This window comes from Betta splendens, chromosome 1 (genome assembly GCF_900634795.4).
Source record: "Betta splendens chromosome 1, fBetSpl5.4, whole genome shotgun sequence".
NCBI classification, from domain to species: Eukaryota; Metazoa; Chordata; class Actinopteri; order Anabantiformes; family Osphronemidae; genus Betta; species Betta splendens.
The window spans coordinates 17,727,307-17,747,844 of NC_040881.3; the positions used below are offsets into that span (position 1 = coordinate 17,727,307).

A 20,538-nucleotide genomic window follows, 5' to 3' on the forward strand; every position below is an offset into this window, starting at 1 on the left:
ACGGTAATATCTACTGAGTTTTGTAAAAATCGAAATTTGACGCCATACGGTTTAATGGTACTACCGCATCCATTTAACGACAAACGTCGAGCTCACCGACAACTTCAGGCTCCATAGCTCAGGGGTTAGAGCACTGGTCTTGTAAACCAGGGGTCGCGAGTTCAAATCTCGCTGGGGCCTAAAGTCAAGTTTTGTCTTCGTTTGTTTTTATCCAAATGTGAACACACCAAAACAATAACGTCATATGTATATTTGTCAGAACTAATATATTTATTGTATTGGCTCGTTTCTTTCCTCTAATTTGCTATATATAATCTTAAAGAAATAAAGACACAATTCATTTTTATTAAATAACTACAAAACAATTTTACTTTTCAATTAAATGTAGAAAATGAGTAGAGGCATGAAGTAGTTACAAGAAATTTAAAATTCAAATAGCGTTTTCAATTAAAACAGCTAATGTGCTGCTTCATATATATTGCATATAATAACAGATAATAACTTGAACAAAAATTTAATTAAAACACCAACCTTGTTAAATATCATCTTTTAGTTTACAGTATAGTACATGTATGAAAAGCATTTGCAAAAAAGTTTGCCATCTTTTGTGTAATTAAATCAGTTGTTTTTACATACAGTATCCATTTAGTCCATTTAGCATATACACTATCACAACAATATGTACATAAACATTGTCAAATGTAAGCTGCTAATTATATCAGAGGTATATTACATTAAAGAATACATAGAATGTATAGATACAAAAAATAAAATATCATCAAAAAATACAAGATATGTCAAAAAAATATACAAGTTGTAAGTACCTTTTTAAATTTCTTCTGCGTGTAAATGTGGGTTAATGGTGCTCGTTTTAATGTTAGGGTTTCATTGAGCTGTTGGAGTCTTCTTGCTCTTGTTTGATTTGACTTTCCAGTGGGTAATGCAAATAATCAGTATCAATATCAGCAGCCCAAAGCACACAACCACTAAATACCAGTCATGAAACACAAACCAGACAGAATCTGAAGATGAAACTGCAAAAATACATAGAATATTAATTTTTTCAGTTTAACTTAATTTTTATCAAATGAGACATTTTATAATGTTTTTATTTCATGTGGTGTAGTCCCAAGAGATGGGAGGGCCTGCAGTAAAGAACAGAAACCAACTTACTGAATACAGTACACTTACCTTGAAGCATCGTTCCTCTTCCAATAGTTAATTGTGTGTTAACGATAGCAATGCAGTAGTACAGCCCCAGGTCTCTCTCTTCAACCGTAGTGATTCTTAGTGAAAGTGACCGATTCAACAATGCTACGGAAAAACGAGAGCTAAGCTGAAATTCTGAAAAAAAACAACAACCCATAATTATATAATTATGAAGACATATCAAATAATATTCACAGTATGTTCAATGATACTTTTGAGTAACATTTGCATTCATGTCTACCTTGAAATGGTTGTCCCTCTCGGAGTCTGGCACAAACAACTACAGTAGGTGTGTGATCTGGACTGTGTTTAAGCCAAGTTGTATGATAAAGGTAGGAAATGTTACAGCTCAGAGTAACTGTTGAACCAAACAGGACATGTTTGATCTCAGCGGCATGCACATGCGGCATAAAAAACACAGTTCTGAGGATAATTCCTGAAACAAACCACACAGTTATCAGATTTACCACAGTATGCTAACTATGTTAAACAAAGTGTCTTGTGATTTAATTACCAGTAATCTGACATGAGTGTTAAAACTTACAACTTTACAACTTTAAATTCAATTTGGTAAACATTACCAAGCTGAGTTTGTGCTCAGAATCTTTATAGATTTAGAACAGGGTACTTTAATTTCTATTAATACAGACTGCTAACTTGTGACAAAAATTAACCTTTCCATTCCAAGAAATTGAGGTACTAAAAGGACCTGTCTAAAAGTTTAGTTTAATAGCTTTTAGTTCATGTGGTCCTCAAATAAGAGGGACACTGGTTCTGTGGTAAATAAATATATACTGTACACATTAGGCTTTAACACACAAATAAACAAGAAAAATAACCATTCTGCTACTCCCACCACTGCTATCACTTCCTGTCATGTCTATACACGGTCCTGACTCAACTCTCATCTGCTAAAATTTTCAAACATGTTCTTTTTTACTGTATACTACTTTGTGTTCATTCATAATATTATTATATCTCATACTCACCGACTACAATGATTATTGTCCAGATAGAGTTCATCATCTTGTACGCCCAACACTGTTTTTCTTTGTCATTATGGCCAAACAAACCACACACACTTCCTTTATAACACTTAAACCAACTGTTTCCACTGAAGGTACACTTCTATATTAAGTTTGTTTGGCTGACTTTCACTTTTACAGATTTGTTACATCCTACTGTCCACATTTAATGCACTCATTTTCTGTGCATAAAGTATTCTAAAATAAGATCAGAATGAAACATCAGGACCTCACATACAGTAGGAGCAAGTGAATGAAAAACCAAGGTTTTAAAAATATACTCTCTGTATACATAATATACACAATTTTATAAAATCATGTGCCTAAATCTAAAATGGTAAGGTAACTGTTCATTTACAAACAATATGTCAGTTCATCAAGTTGCAATAGAAAAGTTGAGGCAGTACACCTAGAACAACCTGTACAAATACGGGTACAAGTTGTTTCCCAGGGCGCCAAGCAGCTGACTGGGGGGACATGCTCCATGCAAACATTGACTAAGCTCAGGTTCAACATATATAAGTACATTATCAAGATAACATACATAACATCATAATGTTATGGAGCGGCCTATTGAAGTGGTAAATCCCCCACTTACTACTGTATAAACCAGTAAAGCTCTCAGGTGATGCACCTCAAGTCATTACCACCACCAATACCATGTGACTCCGCAACAATGCGTCATGCGTCACGTGACCCCATCTGTGCCACAAAAAAACAAACGAACACTGGGAGCCGCATCGGGGGGGTTATGTTACGTGGAACAACTGATTGCGGTGACAGGTTGATCTGGCTGCTACTGTTGAGAAAAAACAGCTATCTGTCATATCTGTTGCATGATGTCAGATCAGTAGTAAACTCTCATTGAATGCCATGAATGTAATATTATGTTGCTGCAGTGATCGAATCCTGTTAATTTCTTTACATTCAACAGTTAGGTTTAAACCCAAACAAGACTCAAGACAGGACACAAAGTTTTAACATTATATATTTTATTGACAGAAGATCATATCAATTAACAGCAGACTTATTCAGTCCTCATTCTCCTTTAGCTATGAGCAATGATCAAACTGCAAAGTCACATCTTGTAAAACTGTAAAGACTTACTAACTGTGGTGCTGTACATTCAAAGACCACTCTAATCTTTCTTTTCTGGGGTGGTAAATTCCATGATGTGGGATATACCACACACCTTGCTCTATCCATCGATCAGAGTCATCGATCACTCTGATCCATCGATCAGAGTGATCGATGGATAGAGCAAAGCGTTTAACTTTTGTTTTGTGTTATGTTTTTTGTGAACGATCAGGAGCTTCTCGTCCTTTATCCATTTACCTGTTACCTACTGGCAAGCTCTGTCAGCGCCTAAGTAAACTGTGGGTGAAGCCAAGCAGAGTCAGAAGCGGTGCAGATCTCAGCTGGTGGCTCAAAGTGAATGCTCCGAACTTAATAAACGTTCATAATTTCTCAGACCAAGCTTTCTGTCCGAGTCTTTGGTATTGGTGACATCTTGAGACATGCTGCAGCAACGCTGAGCAGCTGTTTTCTTGTAGACTGGTGTTGAACAGTGGAAAGCACAGAGATCCAAGCCTGTCTAACAACTGCATTACATATCAGGCTGTTCAAATGCATTGTTAAAGTGAACATGCTCACCTAAAGTAAACATGTTTATTGTGGTCTGATAAACGATCCCACAGGGTCACAACGGTAGCGTTACTGGAACATACCCATCTTAACTCCACCTGCATCATAACAGCATGGCGTTGCTAATAGCCTGTCGGCTAACATGCTACATTAACGTCTGATTGAAACACCAGTTTCACGTTTGTGTAAGTGCATCACCTCTGCAAATCACTAGAGTAACGTCACACTTCATACACATGAATATGAGCCATCATGTCTGTCTCATCATTAAATATAATTAAATCTGAACCCGGAACGGTGTTATGTTATTGGACTTCTGTGCTAGGCACAGTTTGGCCATAAGAAACATCATGTTTGAACATAAGGATGTCCATCGGTGCACATGGCACCAGGACACCCTAGGTCAGAGGTCAATGATAGACTTTGTAGTCATTTCACCTGATTTGGCCATATGTTTTGGCCACTCGGGTGAAGAGAGGGGCTGAGCTGTCAACTGATCACCACCTGGTGGTGAGTAGGATGCGCTGGCAGAGAAGGAGACTGGAACGACTTGGCAGGCCCAAATGTATCGTGAGGGTCTGTTGGGAACGTTGGGCTGAACCTTCTGTCAGACGGACCTTTAACTCACACCTCAGGGAGAGTTTGGACCAGATCCCGAGAGAGGCTGGAGACACTGAGTCTGAATCGACCATGTTTTCCACCTCCATTGTCAACGCGGCTGTTCGGAGCTGCGGACGCAGAGTCTCTGGTGCCTGTTGTGGTGGTAATCCCTGAAGCCGGTGGTGGACGCCGGAGGTAAGGGAAGCTATCAAGCTAAAGAAGGAGTCCTATCAGGTCTGGTTGACCTGTGGGACTCCTGATGCAGCGGGAGGAGTTCAAGGCGACCATGGAGGAGGCCTATCTTTCGGCCTCACAGATATTCTGGCAAACCGTTCGATGCCTCAGGAAGGGGAAGCAGTCCTTCACCAACTCTGTTTTCAGTGGAGGTGGGAAACTGTTGACCTCGACTGGGAATGTTATCGGACGGTGGCAGGAGTACTTTGAGGATCTTCTCAACCCCTTCGACACGCCTTCTGCTGAGGAAGCAGAGGCAGGGGGCACAGAGGTGGACTTGCCCATACCCCAGGCTGAGGTCACCAAGGTAGTTTGTAAGCTCCTCTGTGGCAGGGCAGCGGGGGTGGATGAGATCCGACCTGAGTATCTCAAGTCTCTGTCTTAGTGGGGATGTCTTGGATGACACGCCTCTGCAACATCGTGTGGACGAGGGGGACAGTTCCTCTGGACTGGACAACCAGGGTGGTTGTCCGTTCTTAACAAAAAGGGGGACAGGACAGTATGTTCTATAGACTATAGGGGGATCACACTTCTCAGCCTCCCCGGGAAAGCCTATGCCAAGGTACTGAAGAGGAGAATTTGGCCGATAGTCGAACCTCGGATACAGGAGGATCCAGCCTGATCGCGGAATGCTGGACCAGCTTTATACCCTCAGCAGGGTGCTTGAGGGTTTATGGGAGTTTGCCCAAACGGTCTACAAAGAACTTGGAGGAACTTGGAGAAGGCATTCGACCGCATCCCTCGTGGCATCTTGTGGGGGGTGTTCCGGGACTATGGAGTCCAAGGCTCTTAGCTAAGGGCTGTTTGGTCTCTGTACAACTGGAGCAGGAGCTTGGTTCGCAGTAAGGCAGTAAGTCAGTAAGTCAGACCTGTTCCCGGTGCATGTTGGACCTCGGCAAATCTGCCCTTTGACACCGGTTGTGTTCATTATTTTTATGGACAGAATTTCTAGGCACAGTCAGGGGCCAGAGGCAGTCTGGTTTGAGGACCACAGGATAGCATCTCTGCTTTTTGCAGATGATGTTGTGTGCACTGGGGCGGTTTGCAGCTGAGTGTGAAGCGGCTCGGATGAGAATCATTCCCTCCAAATATGAGGCCATGGTTCTCGACTGGAAAAAGGTGGCTTGCTCTCTCCAGGTTGGGGGAGAGTTCCTGCCCAAAGTGGATGAGTTCAAGTATCTTGGGGTCTGACAGCAATGCAGTCAGTGTACCGGTCCATCGTGGTGAAGAGGGAGCTGAGCCGAAAGGCAAAGCTCTCAATTTACCAGTTAATCTACGTTCCTACCCTCACCTATGGTCATGAGCTATCGGTCATGACCGAAAGGATAAGATCACGGATACAAGCAGCCATAAGGAGCTTCGTCCTGAACATGCTGGTAACACAGCGCATAGTTGTTTGGGTCAGCTGCCAAAGAATGCAAAGTAGTCAGGACCACATCTACCAGTAACTCTAGTACATTCATATTGTAACGAGAACCCTTCCACAGGGTTTGTTTAGATGGTACGCACATTAGACATCACACGCACAGCCTAAGAAAGCGAAAAAACTACTTTCAAACAGAGTACAATGACGGGAGGTAGCCGGTGCTCATGCACAAAGTAAGTAATGGACATATATTTTCCTTTCCAGACCATAGAGTGAAATCAAGTATAGATGCAAAGTTTTACTTTTTTAACTGACTTGGATCTTCAACTCTCGAAAGGTAAAGTGAATGAATCATTTCGAGTCAGTTGTTCATTTACAGCAGGTGGGGCTGTGAGCGTTGTAATAATCGTCGCGGTTCTCAAACATTATATACTGAAGGCAACATGGTTTGCTTCAGTGGACAAATTATAATCAGAAAATGCTTGGTAGTGGTCATATGATAAATTAACAAATGAACAAACAAATGATCCATAAAGATCCGTAGGAACGAATCAGGAACGAACTAGAGCTCCTGCTGCTTGCTACAGAGCCTGCACAGCCTGGCTTTCATGTGACATATGAACGAACAAGCGATCTGTAGAGAACTGTATGAGCGAATCCCAAAATAACTGTAGTACTTGTTGCTCGCCACAGAGCCTGAGCTGTGAGCGATGAACGAGAACAATGAACTAAACACATCACGTGACGGCTGGTAGAGAACAAGCAAAAGTAAAAAATTTTTTGATAATTAGTGAAACAAAAGAACGAATCCCCGAGGAAGGACGCTCGGTTGAGTGAGTCGTGAATGAATCATTTCTGTTTCCTGTTGTGCTGACTGAGCTTAAGCAGCTGCTGCCATGTGGCAAGAGAAGGTACTGCATGAACATGAACGAATCATAAACTGAGAGGACTTGTTCCTCCCGAGTCATACAAAAGATTAGTTCATATTTAATGAATCGTTCCCAAACGACGGTCTGTGTACGTTTTAACAGTTTGATTTTCCCACCAGATTAAAAGCTGGTAAAATGAGAAAAATCGTTCCCCCTTTTTTCCCTTAAAATGAAAAAACAGGAAACGGCTTTGAATCCAAATCTGTGTATAGTTTTGAGAAAACTATTTTCAGCTGGTTTAGTGTTTTTTAACAGGATGCTTTGATTAAATTCAGTTTTTCGATCATATTAAGTGAAACGAGAAAACGGATGTGTTGTGTATTTTATCTTCATGACAACTTAAACAGATCAGGCTTGATTTCATTCAATAAATTCCATCACCAGCTCCTTACGACCCAAATGTGTGTTTACACAGGCACAGGTCAGTACACCGTTAAGCAGTCAGATAAGGAGCAGGCTACAGCAGGGTTCTCAGAGTCACAGGTTGGCAACAGATCCAACAGTTCAGGCTACGGTACAGGCAAGGTCGTTTCACAGAGGCTCTGCAACTTACAGGGCAGTCTGGAGTACAAAGTAACGCTGGAAGGTGGTGACAAAACACAACGATGTAGCAGAGGACTGAGGTGAGTACTGACGACTTTACAGGTGCCAGATCACGTGATGTAAAGTCAAGGTGGAATGAAACATGAATGAACAGAAAACCTGAAGTGACAACCAACACGAAAAAGGAACATGACTGAGCAGAGAGTTGAATTATGACATTTAAAGGCCATTTTGTTAGGTGTTAGGTTTTTACACGTCGTCCAAACACTTATTGACCTTCGTGTAACTTTACCTGATAAGCAAATCCAACGACAAAACAAAGTTTTGTCAACAAAGTCTTTATGGTTGAAAAGAAAATGTATTGTCCATGACAATTCCAGATGCAATTCCAGATGCTTTGTATGTATTTATTACACGTTTTAGGTTTTAAATTCAATTTGTGTACAGTCAAAAACCCATATGGAACCAACCAAGTGTTTCTTCTTCACACTTCTCTTCATCTGTGCATGCTTCCCTTTTCCTATCACAGCATCGTCTGTCGTTACAAACAAGCACTGGGCTTTATAGCTCAGAACAAAGAACAAGGTAAACAGCATTCTGGCTTGCACTGTATAAAACGAAAAATATAATAAATCCAATAATGAATGAAATAACGCATCAATAATGTTACACACACGGGACAAACTAGACTAAGAGGAGAACCCAAACGCAACCACCCATACACAAACTAAGTAACAATAATATGATTTAATGAAACAACAAAAGATACACATGCACCAAAGAAACAAGAAATAATACCTAACTAAAATCACTGCAATAGCAGACTAAATGGCTCAAACGAATAACTACTAATCTAAATAAAGAGCACAGAGACACAGATTCACAGCACGAGCAAACAAACCTGGACAAGAACGGGGCAGAACCACAAGGCACCATTGAAGACTGGTAACATTCATTGACGAACCAACAAAACTCAACTCAAACTAGGAACTTAAATAGTAAATACACAGGTGGACATAAAGACCCTAATCACAATGACATCAGGGCAAGACAAAGTAAGGCTTCTCCAGCAGGCCGCAGGGTCGAATGACAAGAAATAACAAACCAAAACAACTAAAGTAACCACTCATCGGCTTGTACAAATATTGTTTTGTCGCCACATGTCAATTTTAGGAGAGAATAAAGATTTTTCGGACATTTGTGAGGCTCAAGGCAACAGATGAACAACCATGACCAGTCTATAACAGTTGTGTTTGTGTTGTCTTGCTATTAGTTAATGTGAGAGCTTGTTAAGCTAACATTATAGCTAACATTTACATTTACATTTATATTTAACATTTACATTTATATTTAACATTTACATTTAGACTTTTGCACATTTAACTAAATGTGAGAAAACATGTTGTGTCATTTAGTTAAATGTGAGAAAACTAGTTATAGGTGCTCCTTTTACATTTGGCACCTCATAGTCTGCAGCACTGCAATAAGCGCTGAGGACCCTTATAGACATAACAGGAAGATATGTCCAGAATTAGCACCAATTTATTATAGATGAGTATATTCTTATAAAAAAACATTTTTATTGAGTTATTGTTTATGCAGTTTTCATGGTCAGGCAGCTCTGTCATCTGTTTGTTTTTTAACACTTGTTTGTGTCAGGAACGCTCGGATGAGGACCCAAATGCACAGCGTACACAGGTTGACGGTGATCAAAAGGTGGTTTATTCCGGTTAGGCAGAGACGACGTCAGGGACAGGCAAGATTCATACACAAGAGAGATACAATACCAGAATCATCGAGCGTCAGATCGTGGTCAGGCAGGCAAGGTCGGTAACAGGCGGGTACAACACCAGGGCAGACAGAACAGACAGGGATAAGGCAGGCTCAGAGTCAACAGTCCAGAAACAAGGTACGTAAAACACGGCCGGATAGGATCAAGGAAACTGGGAGCTATGACGGATACACACAAACAACGATCTGGCGGGGAACTGAGGACACAGGTGGTGGTTAAATACAACGTGACTTGATTACTGATACTAAACAGGTGTGTGTAATGAAGACCGGTACTGACAGGGAACAGCTGTGACAACGGGTAAACAGGAAGTAAAGCAGAAACAGAAACCGGGAGTGCTACCAAAATAAAACCGGAAATGGAAACTGGAACCAAAATAAAACAAGGAACAGAGCCAGAACCTGACAGTTTGTTGCCTTCAGAGAAAATAAAATGTATGTGTATTTCTGTGTAATGTGTATTTCATGTCAGTGCTGAACAGCTAACACTGACATTTACTGTACAGGATCAGTATCTTGACCATCCTTCCTTATCCAGTGCGCTACTCTACTAAGGTGTTGTATTACTGAGACCATGTCTCTACCAGACCACAACAGCCAAATGACGACGTTTCTATAAAAGACAAGTTTAATGTCATTGTTTTGCTCATTTACAGTATGTGTAAACATACTGGATGGATACTCACATGTGGTGATGAAACTGAAAAGAATGATGGACCAGAGGTGTGTACACTGGATCAGTTTTATAATTATATTTATTATTACTATTATGGTCATTCCTCGGTGGCACGGTGGTGCCTCACAGCGTAGGTTCTGGGTTTGATTCCTGGAGGCGGCCCTGGTTCCTTTCTGTGTGAAGTTTGCACGTTCTCCCCGTGTTTGTGTAGGTTCTCTCTGGGTTCTCCGGCTTCCTCCCACAGTCCAAAGACGTGCATTAGGTTGATTGGCTTCTTTTCATTGCCCATAGGTGAGTGTATGTGAATGGTTGTTTGTCTGTGTGTTGCCCTGTGATGGACTGGCGACCTGTCCAGGGTGTACCCTGCCTCTCACCCATAGCCACCTGGGATAGGCTCCAGCACCCCCGCAACCCCGCACATGGGATTCAGCAGTTTGGAAAATGGATAATGGATGGATGGTCATTCCTCTGAATGAACCCAAAGGCTTTAATTATTTGCCCTGGGGTTTGTAGAACACATAAATGACTGTAGAATAACATTTTGTGCACCCACAGGAGGGCCAGAACTTATTCTCCACTCTGACAAACACATGTTAAGGCCATACTTTTTCTATTGACCCCTGTGGTATGACCCAGTTACAGTGTACTGTATGTTTGAACCTGTTCCCCCACCTGGACATCTGTGACTCCCATCTTAATGAATGCAATGATGATACGAGATACATGAACATAAATGTATGATGTAATGTGCAGAACTATGTTTGTGAACAAGGTCTGCCAGCTTTAGAACTAGAGGAGTTGTAAATGTGTCTGAACACGCCGGTAACACAGCGCCTGGTTGTTTGGGTTGGCTGCCACGAAAGAAAAGTAGTCAGGACCACAGCTCCCAGTAAGTCCAGTACATTCATACTAATATAGGTGACACGCTTTCACTGGTTTTAACAGAAGACCAGAAGTTTATAACGCCTCTGTTCTTTACCCATTTTATCCATCATAGTACACCAGTCGTATGTAGACCAGAAGAAGAGTAGTAATACTAAGTGCCTTAGTATTAGTCATGAAAAGTCCATCATCCACTATCATCGCACGCTACCACACTGACCATGTCACGAATGTGGCACTCTAAATATCTATACATATGTTTATTTTGTAGTAAATGTTTTCTTTCAGATATTAACATGTGTGAAGAGGTGAAGTATACATTTCAGGTGGGATTATTTGTCCCTTACTGTGTATTGTGCTGTTTATAAATGTAATAAAGGACAATTTAAAAAAACGAAAGTGACAATTATTTCTAAACCAACGAATTAGATGAGTTTCTTTTATTGCAAACAGTGCAGTTGTGTGTGTTGTTTTCCTACCCTAATGAGTTGTAATTTCTCACAGGGCATGGCACACAGCAATTCAATGTTTTTCCACATAATTGTTTAATTATTGCTTCAAAAATCAATGTCTACTGTGTATCTCAAGACCACACTATGAATCTCAGAAATATATGATGACAACTAGGGCAGGACCATTGTTTAGTTATTATATTTTGACAACCTTGGGTGTTAAACAGGTCAATAGCTGTCAAAGCCTGTAATAATGTAACCAGTCAGTATTTAGGCTCAGTAACATTACACCCATCCATTCATTGACAGCAGCCAAGTGCTAACAAAAACCTGAACATGTTCCCTCTTGACCTGAAGGTCACGCAATACAGTGACTCAATGACTCTTACAGACATAAACATAAATGTGAAATAAACATAAATGTCTCCACTGTTGAAGGTGACACAGCGAGCCACAGTTTCTTTGTAGATTTGTTATTTATTTGTGTAAATAACTACAATCAAAATTGTAAACAATACAATATTTTGCCACAAGAGGTAACATACACAGAGTCAGATCACATATAATTCCTTGGTTGGTCTGTACAGACTTGGCGATTAATGCTGATTCTGATTATGCTGTTGTGGCTGCTGTTGTGGCTCCCTCTCACACACACGCTAAGATTTGTGCTGACAATACACACTGACTCCCTGCGCCCCCCCCTCAAAACGAGACTTTTATTTTGAAATGAGGTAAGACTACGGAAGGATGTCGGTGCTCATATACAAATTAAGTAATACCTTTATATGTTCTTCTCTAACCTTATCGATTGAAAACATGCCGTCTTCTGGTTGATTTGTCCACAAGATAAAATGCAAAACACATCTGTTTTCTCGTTTCTCTTGATTTGAGCGAAAAACAGAATTTAATTAAAAACCAATAAACCAGAAACTAGACGCAGAATTAGATTTAAAGCCGTTTCCCGTTTTCTCTGCTTTTATTCTGGTGGGGAAATCAAACTGTTAAAATGTACACGGACTCTTTACATTTGTCGTAGTGTGTCTTCGTGTACCGTCCCACGTTGTCCATACGTAATGGCTTATCAGGAAGCGTCTCTCCTCTGCCTATTGGCCACTTCAGGACTGACGTAAAAAGAAATGGACGCACAGAGTGACAACAACAGCGCCTAGGTTTTATGCTGTACAGATAGGAACGTGGGAACCTAAACGGTTATGTGAAGTGTTTGTTAATCTATTGACTACAGCAATGTAGGTTTTGTTTTTCTTTAAGTGGTTACCTATTTTTAGACTATCTGACTCTCGATAATAAGGCAGGAAAGGACAGACCAGGCAAGCCACCAACCACACCACTGTCAAGTAACCTACTGTATCAGCATAGCTGTCGTATAGGTATTGTGTTTACTAAAATCAGTATACTGAGAAACTCACACGTCGTTACCATTTGCAGACTTGAAGAGGCTAAGTGAAGTCTAAACATTTACGATCACGTTAAATCACACGCTTTTTGTTTGGTCATATCAGCCGTCTCTATAGTTTGAGGGCGCGATTGGAGCGATGTTTACGTTCACAGCATTACCAGAACTGAGTAAAAAGCTGTTGGACTCTAGCGTACAATTGCAATGATGCTAGATAGCAGCTAATTGGATCCATAGCGAATTGTCGCAAAATTACACAATAAAAAACATGTATATATGTCATGAATTGTGCATTTGCAATACGTTTCCCGGGGTTAGCTGTAAAATAGCTACAGCTATTCCCAGTTGTACAGGTACTGCAGAAAAAGTATTTTGCAGAAAATAGGGCAGTTGTGGTATTCCTCTCATCTTATATTTTGAAATTAAGACCATGTTAATTGTACTAACTAACTAAAAGTTGCTCAAACATTTGTGCTCAAGCAATCAGTCTTTGTTTCAGGATGGCAGGAGTGTTCGACATAGACCTGGAGAGTGAGGATGTCAGTGATACAGAGGTTTGTATCATGTAATAAAAAAATCACACTTGGATGATATGTCAAACATGCCTTTACCTTAAGGTTTCTAAAGTTTGATATAGTTTTGAATCCAAATAAATATTTAGTTTTCTTGTATGAAGGGGAATTATAACATAATGTAATTAAAATGACTTCACGGTTTCTTAAAATCATTGCTTTGTTACCTTACCTGTAGGATGATGTCTGTGAGTTCACTGCAACAGAACCAGAAAAGTAGGTAGAAATTTTAATTATGAAATCTTAAAAATAGACATTGAAAATCTTTTTAAATATGCAATGCTATGTGAGAGCTTTACTAGTTGATCTACATTCTTAATCTGACCTATAGTCATGAGCTGTGGATCATAGTCCAAGGACAGGACATCAGATACAAGAAATTTTTAATTTTTTTCTCATCCATTCCCAGTGTACAGAAGGAGGAGGTGGAGCTGACGTCTGAAAGTGTCAACAGAGGCAGCGAAAAAGTTGGACCTGACTGCTTTGAGCTTCTTACTGTGCTAGGAAAAGGTGCCTATGGCAAGGTGAGCAGGCATGTTACTAGAGTTGATGTGTATCTGTAGTGTGGAGATGTGGATATAACCTGTGAATACTACAACACTAACACAACAAAAAATATTTAATTATTTTCAATTATGTAGACTTTGTAGTGGGTTGAGTAATACTGTGTGAGTAGGTGTGACAGGTCAACAGCACCCTTGTCTATCCTATAGGCAATATAAGACAAATATCTGACAACACAGCACCTTCACCCTTCATAGTGCAACGTCTTGCTCTTACGTTGGGTTAAAAAGTAAGAAACATGATCAGTCACAGAAATAAGAAATTCTCTAGAGGTGGGAGGATCGATCCTAATATTGATAATATCAATACCAATGCTAGTATTGATATTGATCGATACCCCGACTAAAATATCGATAATTTGGTTGAAATTGTACTCCTCCGCACTGCTACCATTTTTTTTTCAAAGACCCTGTCTGCATCTCTAAATGCCTGTGTGTAAGTGTCGTATGCCAGAGCGACGCAGACACACACAACACCCCCCCCTTCCTCCGTCTTACTTTGAGATCTCACGTGATTCAGCGACTTGGCCCAGCAAAAAAAAAAAGGCAGGTGGAGGACACAGACAAAGAAGAAGGATGGAAGCAAGAAAGAGTAGCACCATGTGGTTATACTTTCAATCCAAAAATAAAACAATGGCAACCTGTACAACCTGCAAAAAGGTTGTTAAATACAGTGGCAACAATGGCCACCAATTTATATTGTATATTACATTATATATTTACTGTTGAACTTTGTCTGGCCCTTATTTAATGAATACATTTGAAAACAAAACACCTGAAAGTCATGAACATGTATTTATATTTGATAATGCATTAATTGTCCAAAAGCATCGGTCTAGTATTTACTAGATTATTCTGATCGACTCCAAAGTTTGCAGTATCGTCCACCCTTAACATCCTCACCTTTTTATATGACTCAAGATGATATCAATTTGTTATTGTGGTAATGTTGAACCAATGCTGAAGTCATTCATGTGAAGTGATATGTCTCTAGTGGAATATATCTCTTTTTAGAGTTTTGTTTTTAGAAACAACTTTTTTTCATTCCATTCAATATTTTAAGCTTATCCATCCATCAGCTTTAAACCTGGAGCTAATATTCACTCTGATACCTGCTATAGTATACCTGCAACATACCACACATTGAGAAACAAAGGACAAAAAACAATTTACATCCACTTTCCTCCTTTATGGGTCTATGTATACATACAAATATTTGTATATGTATACGCATAGACACACAAGCATACACAGAAAACCACTTACTCTCCGACTAGAGAGTATACTAGAGAGTATTATACTAGAGAATGCTGGCCACCGAGAAAAACAATACAGTGAATGCTGGAAGCATTATACTAGAGAATGCTTCCATTCTCTAGCCATTTTTGCTTATTCTGTACGTTTTTCGGTAACTGACTACTCCGCATATTTTCAGTTACAGGAACAATTCAATTCACTTTTTAAGGAGAAGTGAGCTAATATTTTTCTCATTCATATCTTTCATATTTTTCCAGTTATTAAGCTGTTTTCAGCAAAATTCTCCCATTGAAATGAATGGAAAACCATTTTCAAATCCTCTTAAGCTTTGTCATCTTTCAGCTTTAAGTTCCTTTAGCATACTTTAAGCTACATAGACAATTTGAACTTCAAAACAATCAAACTAGTCAACAATTAATCTATTGTTCAGCTTTTTATAATCTTTAATACTTTCTGATTTAGAGCAGTTTAAGCCTAATTCTAAATACTGACTGCTTTTCCATTAGTGTGTATTGCGTGAGCTAGAGTGCGTGATGTCACAGCTAGAGTGTGAGGGCACGCTTTTTTAAGCCAGATCTTTTCTATTTAACTCTTCACTACAGCCACAGTTTTCACTCTAAACATAGTTTCTCACTCAGCCGTAGTCATACTTGTCTTCTTTCTAATGATGTGCCTGGTTAAGCCCTCACACCTTTATTTCAGTTTCTATCTGCCTCAGAGCGCAGAGAGTTCCAGAATATTTCCCATAGACTCCAATGGAAAAGTTTTGTTGACTTCTAGGGAGAAACGCAGAGGATTGGCATTTTTAAATCACGACTGTGTCCACAATTTTCACTCCTCAAAAATAAAACTCACACCAGTTGCTTATTGAAGCCTTGGGATTCATAAAGTCAAGTGGAGAACCGTCTCTTTGACAACAGCGCAGCTGCAGTAGATCAGTAATTGAGCTCAGAACAGTTTGACTGACAGGTCAAACTCCTAATGCTCAGTGTCCACAGCAGCTCTATGCATATTACTGACGAGTTTGTTACACAGATTTCCTTTAGTTATTTAACAAACACACTTGCTCTAAATAATTTCAAAATAAAAGCACCAATCCAAATCTTTTGCTTAAATGCCTTTAGCTTAAATAGCTTAATAATATATAAAATTCTACTTTTGATAATAGTAATGAGCCTAATTTATGGTTTAATTACCAACACACACTTCAGATCCTTTCAGTATGAAAGCAAACATTAAACCTTTACAATTTATTAGCAATATTTCTGCTTATATTTTGTATTTTCAGCCTCTGCAATTTTCAGCTTTTTATTTTTAATTTTATTTTCTTATTCTTCTCTCTAAGATGTTAATGCCATTGGCATTTAAAACAATTTTTACCCATCCACAAAGATGTTCAGCTTTGTCCTTTTTCTTATATATTAAGCTATACTTTTGATGTCTCAACCACTTTGAGCTATTTGTTTGAATGTTTTAGCATTTCTTGAGGAATACATTCAACATTACATTACACAGTAATTTTTGGCACCTTAACTGAAACTGGTATGAGGAGTGACACTTGCAATGATGCATGATGTTAAAAATAGCAATATTTCTGTTTTTAATTAGTTTATTATGACTTTTTTACTGTTGTATGCATGTGCAATTACCGGCACATGCTTTCTTTATATCTTTTCAAAATAAAAGCACTGATTCAATTTTCTAGCTTTATTTGTCACTTTTATATCTCTTGTTGGTAATGACTGCTAAATAACAAGACTATTTTACAGTTTAGCAATTGCCCATGCCTTGTCCAAATCCTTTCAAAATAAAAGAACCAATGTAAAACTTTACCCTTTATAGCAACATTTCTGGATTTGACTGGTTAAATATGTCCACAAATGTATAGTTTAGTAATTACCCGCACACACCTCCTCCAGACCATTCCAAAGTAAAAGCACCAATCAAAATTCCAAAAAAATCAAAAATCCTTAGTAAGACTATTTCACTCTTTAGCAATTATCTGCAGATGCTTCCATCAAATATATGAAATTTTTCCGCAACTTTGAGCTGAACATTTTAATTATAATATTTAGCTGCTTAATACATTTAGCTAAATTACATGAAATTAAGCAAATCTTTACACATTTCTGTTCAGTTTTTCAATTTCAGCATATGTTTTTTCCTCAATTTGAAATTCACTTTACTTCAGCTTCTGCAAAAATTCAACTCTGTTAAAACAACTCCTAATTCTCTTCAGATACATTAATCTATGCTTTACATGCTTCAGCTATTTTCAGTTATGTTTTAAATGTTTCAACTACATTCAGCAATTCTTCAGGAATACATTCAGCATGGAAGCAGCATGACAATTGTCGGTTTTTCCTTCATTAATAGAAGTATACCCACAATTTTGTCCATGCATGTATATTTTATGATTTAAATATGGTATTTGATATTGAAAACTAGTATTTGTTGGTTTTGATAATGTATCCTTAACTGCATGAGTTTTCTGCAATAATCTTGATTAACGCATTAATATGAGAAGCATTCAGTAACAAATTCAAAAGTAGTATATCACGCACTTTTAACAGTTGGTGCACGTTGCAGTACCGAACATTTTATAGTCCTCTACTTTTTATCCAACTTGTGAACTTCTTCCTGTGATGAGGCATCTTGAAGGAGTCGCACAAGTGCCGTCATTTCACATCATCCAGCACTAATTGACCTGCAGTTTGCAGCTAACCACTTAGCTATGGCATTTGTTAGCTTGCCTTTTTTTTTCATACTTCTCCCACACGCTACATCCAATGTAGTCTGCCGAAGTCTCCCTTTGCTGTTTGTTTAGGTGGGTGATTTGCTGACTTAAACGGAATGTTTTGCATTTAAGTGATACTTCAGACTCAAAGTACTATGATGATTCAGCTGATTCAGGATCAGCTTTGCTGTGAATAACTTGTTTCCACAAACTCCGCCATTCGGAAGAGATTTAAATGTCCTCTTAAGACACCTTTTATCATTCCATTCTATACTATTCGGTTCCATTTCACTGAACGCTGGAGTGGTCATACGCCCCCAAACGCTTTGATTGGTTGAGATGGGTATCTCAGGCCAATACTGATCAACAGCCTGCTCCTTCTGTGACCCTTCATTTGTCTGTATGAGTATTCAGAGCATGTATTTTCTGTGGAATTAACGCATTAACGTGCCCATATGGAGAACCGAAACCGCCATAATCAAATACGAAGTAAAAAGGAAATAAATGTACTTAGGTACTTATATAGAGATAAATAAATATTTTTTTTGCATTTTCTTTATTCCACATTTATTTCTAATTCTATTTTACTGACCTTATGCTAATAATGGGGCGTGTTTTCACTTTTTTTCTGCTCGCAGAACTCTGTTCAACCTCGAGGCTCAGCCTCTGGAAAGTGTCATCCAGTAGGTCAAAAACTGCCCTGGGTATTTCTCTGCCTGTATTGTCAGATAAACTGAAGTTTTCCCGAATCAAATCAATTTGAAACACCATTAAGTCTGGTGTAAAACTTTCTGAATAGTCCGCAAGATGCCTTAAGTTGTTTTCTATCTGCCGAAGACCCATTGCTAATGCTAGCTAGACCATGATGCATTGCTGTAGCATTCACCCAGGGTCTAGATGAGAGGAATTGATCAGGAAACGCTTCACAAATTGACCAATGACTGAATACAGTGACACAATTAAGACACGCCCTGCTCATTTACCTACACTTTGCGAAAAAGAAAAACGGCTTGAGAAAAGGAGAAGCTAAATGCATAAATCTTCCTTTAAAAAAATTGAAAAATAAATAAATGTGAACATTAATAAGTGTTTTACTGGAAATATAAGCATTTATACATTTCTTTTTCCAAAGTTTTATATATTTGTATATTCACAATTTAAAAATTAGTACATTTATTTTCTTTTTCCTTTATATATGATTATGACGTTTTCGCTTCTCCATATGCCCAGCCCTATGTATAACATTTCTTTGTTGTCAGTGCCAGATTCAAACTATTATTTCCTTATTCACGAGATAAGAAAGCTCTGTGCAGTTTTATTGTATATCTTTTATTTTAAGATTTATTTATTATGAAGTTAAACATGGCATTTGATACTGAAAGCAGTATTAGGTGTTAGCTTTGATGACTAATACAATTACATTGGTACATAATCACAGATATAGACTAGTATTTCCCTGTTTTACAGGACTAATTATAAGTCTATAAACAAATTTCTCAAAGATCTGTGTACTTTTACTGTTTAGGATATATTAGTAGTTTGTCCTAAAATGTGAGGAAATCAGGTAATGCTACATAAGTGTTAAACGTTATTTTGGTTAAATACATAAACTAAAGTACTTTAATGTAATACTTTTACTTACTGTTTACTTAGATTTGTTGGGTACATGTTTTTTTCTTATTGCCATAAATGTTGTAATTGCAAATTCAAATCAAATTGTGAGGCTATACTGCCCACCCCTAACCACCATTATCTTCTTTAATAAGGTTTTCCAGGTGAGGAAGGTTCAAGGTGCCCAGACGGGAAAGATTTTTGCAATGAAAGTCCTGAAGAAGGTATGTTGTCACACCCTGTGCCAACAGGGTCATACACATGCACATACTTTAGGTTTTATTTCTACGTAGGGAGAGATACAGGGGGGTTACATGATGCGGAGTCATGTGGTATTTGTGGTGGTAATGATTTAAGGTGCATCACCTGCAGGTTTTAGGTTTGACAGTTTGTAGTAAGTGGGTGATTGGGGAGGGCCTATTTTCGTTGACCGCTTTATTAGGCCATAACATTACGTTACTCTGTGGATTACTAGATGTATTTGGATGTTATTATTAATAAGCAAAGGGATAAACTGATTTTATATATTGAACTCGTGTTTGTTCAATATTTGTATAGAGAGCGTCTGACAAGCTTCCCTCACTCAGCTGCTTCGCGACTCTGGAAATATTGCAGCCAGGGAAAGTCGCCAACAATCAAACTGTTTCTCTTCTTCTGTTTATTCTTAATTACTTTCATTTACTTTTTTTTGTCCTGTCTGGCTGTTTAACAAGCAGGATGTATTAAGCTGAGTGCCATATTGTGATATTGTTTTGCTTTTTCAAAAGGAGTATGTAAATAATATATGTACTCCTCTTGATTAATGGTTTATTTATGTTTCTTAATCTATGGAGTCAAATTAGGGTTAGATTAGATCTGTGCACGCTTAAACTGAACTGTGCATGCGTAAACTAATCTGTGCATACGTAACCAAATGCGTGCATGTGTAATCAAATCTGTGCGTGCGTAACCAGATTTGTACTTGTAGATTTAGTTATCTATACCATGCTTACACTTGAAATTTGGGGCGTTAAAATTACGCACAAATCGTGGC

At 38.6% G+C, this 20,538-nt stretch overlaps 1 protein-coding gene and 1 non-coding gene across 6 annotated transcripts in view; both read left to right on the forward strand.

Moving 5' to 3' along the window:
* Nucleotides 1-107: 107 nt before the first annotated feature.
* On the forward strand, nt 108-180 carry trnat-ugu (transfer RNA threonine (anticodon UGU)). Its single transcript has one exon. It is a non-coding gene; the product is annotated as a tRNA-Thr (tRNA).
* Nucleotides 181-12,454: 12,274 nt separating this feature from the next.
* LOC114851687 (ribosomal protein S6 kinase beta-2-like) overlaps nt 12,455-20,538 on the forward strand; it is a 32,638-nt gene continuing 24,554 nt past the window's right edge. For 3 of the 5 annotated variants that reach the window (XR_005897413.2, XR_005897414.2, XM_029143357.3), the window contains exons 1-5: nt 12,455-12,598; nt 13,265-13,319; nt 13,516-13,553; nt 13,747-13,861; nt 19,661-19,729. Coding sequence is in view for 3 of the 5 variants with exons in the window: in XM_029143357.3 (XP_028999190.1) it covers nt 12,597-12,598; nt 13,265-13,319; nt 13,516-13,553; nt 13,747-13,861; nt 19,661-19,729 (279 nt within the window). In the remaining 2 variants the exon portion in view is untranslated. Of the gene's footprint in view, nt 12,740-13,264; nt 13,320-13,515; nt 13,554-13,746; nt 13,862-19,660; nt 19,730-20,538 lie in introns of all 5 variants that reach the window. The other 2 variants (XM_029143358.3, XM_029143359.3) reach the window with 2 other exon arrangements.